The sequence below is a fragment of the Muscardinus avellanarius genome (genome assembly GCF_963383645.1).
Source record: "Muscardinus avellanarius genome assembly, chromosome: 4".
NCBI lineage: Eukaryota > Metazoa > Chordata > Mammalia > Rodentia > Gliridae > Muscardinus > Muscardinus avellanarius.
Genome location: NC_137789.1, coordinates 133,713,846 through 133,722,304, shown reverse-complemented (window position 1 = coordinate 133,722,304; position 8,459 = coordinate 133,713,846). Strand labels below are relative to the sequence as shown.

General features: G+C 53.6%; 1 protein-coding gene across 4 annotated transcripts; it reads right to left on the bottom strand.

The window, feature by feature from the left end:
- Nucleotides 1–855: 855 nt before the first annotated feature.
- SFXN3 (sideroflexin 3) lies at nt 856–7,046 on the bottom strand (the record flags this gene model as incomplete). Of its 4 annotated transcripts, none has more annotated exons than XM_080694003.1 (10): nt 856–952; nt 1,184–1,231; nt 1,960–2,009; nt 3,391–3,440; nt 3,615–3,742; nt 4,507–4,592; nt 4,749–4,824; nt 5,211–5,305; nt 6,091–6,265; nt 6,886–7,046. In XM_080694003.1, 10 exons carry the CDS (start codon nt 7,044–7,046, stop codon nt 856–858), a joined length of 966 nt encoding a protein of 321 aa, XP_080550129.1. The 4 variants fall into 4 exon arrangements, with proteins under 4 accessions (XP_080550129.1, XP_080550130.1, XP_080550131.1 ...); XM_080694004.1 differs by having other exon boundaries at nt 5,211–5,309; nt 6,095–6,265; XM_080694005.1 differs by lacking the exon at nt 5,211–5,305 and having other exon boundaries at nt 4,749–4,820.
- Nucleotides 7,047–8,459: the final 1,413 nt, after the last annotated feature.

The window sequence follows — 8,459 nt, the reverse complement described above, 5'->3', positions numbered from 1 at the left end:
GGATCTGTGGGGTTTAAGCACCATCCCCACACACCTCCCTGTGTGAGCAGGTGTGGCAGCAGCTCCTTGAGGGAACAGCTGGCCCTGCCTGTGTGGTTTCCAGTTGGGCAAAGAGTTTGGATTGTCAGATTTGTATTTGAGGTCATGACATCCAAGTAGACCAATAACTGCTCAAATTGTACCTAAAGATGCCCATTTAGCATGGGGACGAGGAGACAGCAAGCGCAGTGCAGGGTACCAGCATGCCTTTGATCTGGTAGAGGAGAGGAAAGGAAACGACCTACTCCAGGATACCAGGGATGGCACCGAGGGTCTGGTAGGCTCCCGCCTCCCTGATCCCAGCACAGCACCCTCTGCCAGCCCTGGCCCTGAACCAACTTTGGGAGCCAGGCATCAGAATCCTGAAGAATTCAGCACAGTTTAGCCTGCTAGTGGCCCTCCATGGTCCTGAGACCCGAGGGCTCCTCCTACGTGGAGAAAGGGTGATATGCTGTGGGACTTGACTTGGCCAGTGGAACAGTTTAGAGAAGGAAGTCCTGATGAGGGAAGCCAGATACCAGAGCAAGTCTGCGCTTAGCTTCCAGGACCAAACATGTAAGCGCACACATATCACGTGTGTGCGCGTGCAGATACGAGCACGAGAGGGAGAGGGTATGTGACCCTGTTCTTTGAAACCAGAGAGGAAAGCAAAAGGCAAATGGGGGCACCTCCCCCAGCCTGGTGGATTGCTGGTCTCAATGGCTGCTCCCCCACCCAGCCCCCTGCCCAGAACCAGGCACATGGCAGGTGGCACAAATGGGAAAGGAGGTGCAAAGCAGCATCCCAAGGAGGTAAGGGGGGCAGGGCCGGCCCTCTTCAAAGCCCCTTGTTGTAGTACACCACCTCTACGCTGGGGCTCTGCTCACGGATCTGGGCGCTCAGCTCTGGCTCCAGCCTGTTCACGTGTATGGAGCTGCAGCAACAGAACAGCACAGGCCCAACCCCTTAGGCACAGAGTTCACCATCCTCTTCCTCCAGGACTGAAGAGTCCTGGACTTCTGCTTCAGAAGGGCTGGCTCAGGGTCATCCCCCAGCCCTCAAAGTCGACTGAGTGCCCGCCAGGCCTCTGAGATGCACTGAAGGACCCCAGGGTCAGAGATAGGGCACCCTGTGCAGAGTTCCCAGCCAAGCCCGGGGCACTTACCTCTTCTGGGGGAACAGGGCACAGCACATGGGGGTGGCAAATACCAGGCTGGGGAGAAGAGTGTTGGAAAGATTTGTGAAATGTTGGCCCAGGAGTGTTCCCTCCCTGCACTCTGCCCCATGGAGAAGGCCCCTAGGGAAAGAGATTCTGTCTGTCATCTATCTATCTATCTATCTATCTATCTATTGTTCAGTCGATCGATCGATCTATCATTCGGTCCTTCGATCTATCTTGTGGTTCTGAAGATAAACCCAGGACCTCACTCATGCTAAGCAGACACTCTACCTCTGTCTGAGCTACACCCCAGTCCTAGGGTAGAGAATAATTAAAGCCCATTTAAGGACCATATAGGGTACTGCGGATGGAATCCAGGGGCATTCTACCTCTGAGCTACACCCCCAACCCTGTTTTACTCTTTTATTTTGAAACAGGGTCTCACTAAGTCATAGAGGGACTCACTAAGTAGCTGAGGCTGTGATCCTCCTATCTCAGCCTTCCAAGTACTGGGATTACAAACGTGTGCCACCATGCCTGGCAGGGAATCAGGAATTAAATGGGCAAAAACCTCCTGGATCATACCAAAGGGTATATTTCTATGGTTTTTCCTGGTTGATGAAGCCTGGAATCCCTCGACTAATTCGACCTTCAAGGACAGGGACCAGCCCCTAACACAGAATGTGCCCTATGGGTTTCCAAGCTGAATATATGAATGAATTATGTATATAAACATCTTCAAGGCAGTAAATACCTACCCCCCTAACTCCTTGCATACTTACCAGAAGCCCACCAGTCCCACCTGCAGGGGCGCTCCCAGCCAGGGGCGGCGCTGTGGGAGACAGAGAGGAGGAATGGTTGGTGTCCCCTCCGGTCCACACTCCATCTCATTTACCCACCAGGGCTGTATCCCATCAGCCCTGCCTTTGAGCCCTTGGATAAGGGGCCTTTTTCTTCAAGCTCCAGCTCCAGCCAGGCCTGCTTCCCAGCACCCTCCCCACACACATTCTCACTTCTGGTTCCCACGCCACACCCCAACCCTCTCGCTTTTTCCTTACTTCCTCCAGGAGCTGGTTTCCTCAGGAAGCCTCCTTTGAACCTCCATTCACTTCCTCTTACCCAGCGACATGAAATCGGTCCCTTTCCAAACACGCCTCCTTCTCAGAACTTCCTTCTCATTCACTCCAGCCATGGGAACCACCATTCTGTTCCTCAAGTGTGCAATCCTGTTGCTGCCTCAGGGCCTTTGCAATGGCTGTTCTCGCTACTTGAAACACCCTGCTCTGAGCTCTGTGCCTACCTGGCTCCTTCTCAGCCTTTGACTCTTCGGAGACCCCTTCTCTGACCACCCTATCAAAACTGTTCTACCCCATTAATCTCAATTACACTATCCTGTCCCACTGTTTTCCCACAAAGCACATATCACAACCTAAAGTGATATATTTATTGGTTGCTGTGTGTGTGTGTGTGTGTGTGTGTGTGTGTGTGTGTGTGTGTGGTGGTGGTGGTACTGGGGATTGAACCCAGGGATATTCTACCTCCAAGCTACACCCTCAGCCCTATTTTTTTTTTTTTAAAACAGGGACTCACTAAGTTGTGGAGGGCCTAAGTTGCTGAGACTAGCTGCAAACCTGTGACCCTCCTGTCTTAGCCTCCCTAGTACTGGGATTACAGGTGTGTACCACCACGCCCGGCCTATTGGTTGCTTCTTTGTTTATTGGTTTCTGCACTAAACTGTAATCTTCCCATGGAGAGGGACTGTGAGCACATGTTTATGCCATTTTGCAATCTTAAAACATGTCTGGTGCATAATTGATTCTCAGGGGATCTTTATGAATAAATGGTTCAGTGAATGAGCCAGAGCTTGTATCCCTGTGCCTTCCTTTCCTGTCCTGTTAGTGAATTTGTGTGTGTGTGAGGGGGAGCTGTTAGTGGATGGAAGTACAAGTGTGATATCAAGTGTGACCTGACAGTCCATCCCTGGGTGTGTTGGAGGCCTCCAGAGTGACACCAGTTTCCTTCAGGGGAGAAACCATTTCCTGTCTTCCCTGGTCTCCTCCTGCTGCTCCCTCAATGTCCCTTCACTCAGGCCTAGTTCACTCATTCAGGGGCAGGAGGTGGCAAGTCTTAGACTCAGGCCAGAGGAGAGGGTTGGGAGGGCACCTCCACCCCAGGCACCACCACTTCCAGAGTGGGAGGGGTGAGCCCCCTACCTTCAGGAAGTCTTTCTTCTCCAATGTGTTCATGATCACAGGGGGGATGGCTGCGGGGAGCGCAGGGCAGGGAGAAAGGGAGTTAGTGGAGTTAAGGAGGGGGACCCCCTTCTTAGCTCCTCCCACTGCCCCGAGTCTTACAGCTCCCAAGATCCAAAAGCCCCCTGAAAACCCCAGCCTCCCTTCTCAGAGCCTCCCGGGCCCACCGGCCACCCTTGCCTCACCCATGGCAGGAATCGCCATGCAGATTCTCGATATCACCACTTGGAAGATTCCCTGCTTGGCCGCCGTTGCTGAGTGCCCAAGCCTCTGACCTGCTTCGTCAGTCACAGGGATGCCCACCTGCAGCTCTCTAGGAAGAGAAGGGGGCTGGGTCAGACCATGGGCCCCAAGTCCAACCTGCAACCTGGAATGGGCAGCTGCTCCCCAGAGCTCTGACGCATTCTAGGTTCAGAGGCTGCTTCCCCGCCAGGCATGATTGAGTTTGAGACCAGCCTGGGGAACTTGCTAAGAGAGAATGCGCAAGAGAGAAGGCTTGCTCTCCTACCCAAGGATCCCGTGTGTATAGACTCAGCTTGACATGACTGCAGCCATCTTGAGTCACAAACACCATGACTGCCCCTGAGTAATCCTGGTCAGCCTTCCCTGCACAGTGACCCAGAATACTGTAAATAAAGCCATTAAAGTAATGTGTGGCGCTTTACTTCCTGGACCCTGGTGTGTCACTGCCAGGAATGTACTTGATGTCTTGACTCTGGCTTGGATTGCTACTTTTGTCCTGACCATTATAATGCCCCTCCTCCTGACCCAAGTCATGGGGATTCACTGATCTTGCTGTGGCCCAGGGCAGTGCTTCTGTCAGTAAGTCCCCAGTAAATTGTGCTCTGTACAATCTTGGATCTGTTTGCCTCCTTCTTCAGTCTCATAGCATCATGGAGCTGTTTCTCATACACTGGGACTTGGTCATTCTGCAACAGAGGGTCAGACTGAAACAGGGCTCAGCAGCTCATGTCCAGTTAGGGAGAAGACTGTCCCTGTGCTGGGCTGGGCAGCGTGGCTAGATGGTGTGCCCCAAGCACACTGAACATGCAGGTGCCAGGAGCCAGGGCCACTCACCTCTGCCTCATCAGGGGGATGTTGATGCAGTTGGCAGCGGCCACAGCTGCAAAGGGCACAAATCTGCCAACCAAAGGAGGTAGGTGCTGGAGGAGGAAAGGCAGTGCTTAGTGCCCCCAGGCCCATGAGGCGGCAGGGACTCCTGAGAGAGGTACGGGAGCCTGTAGGTCAGGACTGGACGGTAATGGGGAAGGAGGAGGTGGATGAATGTGGGGGCAGGGAGCAGTAGAGAGGGGACTTACCTTGGTGAGGGATTTGAGCCCCAGAGCCGTAGCCACAGCTCCGGTGGTGGCACTCACATAGGCTGTTCCCAGCTGCCTGTGGATGGAAGAGCCAGGTCACAAGGGAGAGGGGAAGAGTCCAGCAGGTGGCCCCTTCCTTTAGGGACATGCCTGCCAGATCCTCAGTGCATGAGGCTAGGAAGGTGGCTCCAATCATAGAAAGCTATTCCCCCCCCCCAGCTCCAGTGTAAACTCTTCTGGAAGCCCTACTCCCTCCCTTTGGAGGGGAGCAGGTCCCCCAAGGATACCCAGCACAAGAGACATACAAGAGAGCCTCATGCCCTGGCTAGGGGGAGCGAGGAGCAGTCTAAGAGAAGAGCTGAGCCACTGGCCGTGGGGGCCCACGGGGCTTGGGAGCTACAAGGAGAATGCACAGCAGCTGGAGAAGAGGGCCCTGCAGGTCCTCCTGGGGCCGGTTCTCACTGCACACTGATGGGGGCGTCTCCACTGCGGTTGGAGTAGTTAACGACGGCATTGAAAGACTGGTTCACCCACTGCCAGAACACCACGGTTGGGGTCTTCCTGAGGGAACAAAGATGCAGTCCTTACTTCTGCCTCCTCCACAGTGTCCCTCAGCCTTGGGCTCCTAGGATCAAGTCCCAGCCCCTGGGAGGACCCCAGATGAGCCTAGAACTTGCTCTGGGAACCCTCCACACCCCCTTGCACAAGTTAGCCTTGGAGGGTCCACTCACCCCACTGTCTCTGGGGATGAGAGGACCTCCCTAAGGCTAAGTGCTGAGGAATAGGAGGGATTCTGGTTTTTTTTTTTTTGTGTGTGTGTGTGTGTGTGTGTGTGTGTGTGTGTGGTACTGGGGGCGGAACCCAGGGGCATTCTTACCCCGGGCTATACTCCCAGACCCATTTTATATTTAATTGGAAACAGGGTCTCACTAAGTTGCTGAGCACCTCACTAAGTAGCTGAGGCTGGCTTTGAACCTGTGGGATCCTAAATAGGAGGGATTCTAACACCAGCTCCCACCCATCCACTTTTTTTTTTTTTTTTGGTACTTGGAATTAAAAACAGGGCATTCTATCTCCAAGCTACATTTCCATCCCTTTTTATTTATTTTTTATTGTTGTTGCTTTCAAACAGTTTCACTAAGGTGCTAAGGGTCTTGCTAAGTTGCTGAGACTGGCCTAAACCTGCAATTCTCCTGTCCTTACCTCCCAAGTACTGGGATTACAGGTGTGTACCAAGGCTCCCAACTTGACCCACCCACTATTCTCTATCCAAGTTGGTCTGGAGAGGAAGCTCTAGCTGTGCTCTAGAGCACTCAGGAAGGGAGGGGACCTAGGATGAGACCTGCCTGTAGAAGGTGAGCATGCAGCTGGTGATGGTCATGTTCATGGGCACCTGGGCTGACATTCGGCCAATCAGGACCAGTTTCTCCCCCGTGTCTGGATGGAAGGCAGAGTCGTACACATACTTGGCCCTCCACAGCTGGTCTTCAGTGAGCCCTGGGGTCACGATGCCGGCCCTGCAGAAGTTGATAAGGAACAGGCAGGTGGTTCTTGGGGCCTGATCTGCCATCCAAGGCTCTGCCTGCCCTGCACTGGGAACCCTGGGATGTTGGCCCCCAATCTCAGAATAAAGGTGCCCCTTTTCTTTTGAGAAGCACCTCAGCTACCAGAAGTGGAGATTCCTATTTTCTATTTCCCTTCTTCTAGTCACATGTTTTCTGCCAGGTCATAGGAGATGGCAGTTTTCAATGAGTCAAAATTTGTTAGAAGGGTTGCAAAAATTTTTCCTCCTGAAGGTAAAAGGGAGGCCACCCTGCCTCCTTGGGACTCTATTTTGAGCCCTTTTGTCCTGGCAGACAGTTCACCAGCAGTGGGAAAGGTCCCTACTGCCCCCTTTTGAAGCACAGAGCAGCTTCCCAACCATAAATAGCAATCCCACTTCCTCACCCCAAATATCCTAAAATCCTTTGGGTTAAAACTCTGTGCCATAGTTGTCTGTAATGCCAGCAGACAGGGCCAGAGAGTGAGGGGGCTGTCGAATGGGACAGGTCACGCTCAACTGTGGGGAGGCAGGTACAAAACTTAATAGGTTAATGGCAGGGAATGAGACCCTGAGTACAGGTCAGATGGGGATCACCTGTAGTTCTGTACAATGTTCCGAGCGGCTTCCAGCTGTGCTGCAGATAACAGCAGATTTCGGGGATCCGTGACAGTGAAGAAGTGCCGGGCTCTGCCCAGAAAAGTGCTTTGGTCCCAGCGAGGTTCCTGGATGTTGATATCTAGGGGCAATTCACCCATCTTCTGCAAGGCAGGGACAAGGGTCAGAGGGCTTCAAGGGCTGTCTAGGACTTCCTGGGGAAAGCTTTGGCGGCTCTGCCCTGGTCCCTGAGCCTATGGCCAGTCCCCTTCATGGGCTCAAGGTGACTCCACAGAGAAAAGCAAGGGTAGAAGAGGAATTGTTTCCTAGGCAATGTCCTGGCCACTGGGTCAGGGGGTGGGGAAAATCAGAACCAGAAAAACAGATTTTTCTGGTTCCAGCTGGTGTAGACTTTCATAAATATGGATTATATATGCCTGTGGTTGATGTATGAGCTGCAACTAATCCTGTGTAGCTACCAGTGAGCTCCAGATGCACAAAAATATATAATATATGCATTACACACCCATGTGCATGTCAGCTTCAGGCCTCGGCTTCCCTGAGACCTACATATAAAACCCCAAGGCTATTTGGGAAGATGGCAAAAGACATCCCACATTTGAGATCCTGATTGGAGGAGAGCAAGGGCTGATTGGCCACGCCAGGGTTTATCTGTTCCAGATCTCCAGCAGGGGCCTCTGATATCAGCCATGTGAGCATGCACTCATCCCTCTCCAAGCCTGTCTTCCCAACCTACACTGAATGACCCAAGGCTCTCCCTGTTCCCTGGCTGGGCAGCGCCGGCACAGACACCCTTCCACCTCTCTCTGAGCCACCTACCTCCAGAAAGAGCAGGATTCAGTGGATATCCCCTCCACCCAGCACAGAGAGGAGAGCCGAGAGCAGCCATCTGGCAGTGCTAGGCAAAATCCAGCGGAATGACTAATCCTCTCCATCCCAGCTTCCTTTCTCACAAGCAGGCACACCCGACTCTCACACTCACACTCACATACCCACACACAAAGACAGGCGCCACCCAGGCATACAAACAGGGTGGACACACCCTGCCTACATACACCAGCACAAAGACCCGTTACACACACCCCAGATTCATCAGCTGCAGACATGTGAATGTGCGACCACACACAGCCTCCCCCGGACACTCCTCCCCCGGCTTGTGCCCCAGGGACCTCCACAGAGGCCAAGATACTGAATCCCACAGGACAGAGATCGCGGTTCCAAGCCGGCATCTTTCTACAACTTCCAGCCCTCAACCTCCACTCTCCTGAATCCCCAATCCCTCCGGGACAGGGAGCACTCACGCTTCCCAGGGTTGCCAGCCTCTGCAGCTCTCAGACCCGCCTTCCTTTCCGTGCCGCTGCGGCCCTCCCAGCCATCACGCGGGACGTCATGCGTGACGCCGAGCAGCAGGGCGGGGCGGGAGCTCCCAGGCTTGTTCGCTCAGCCAGCCTAGAGTGTGGCGGAGGCTGAAGGCGGTAAATGTCATTTGGGGCGACGCCCCCAGCCCAAGCCACCAGACTAGGTCCTAGGCGGCCTCCCAGAACCAATCATAT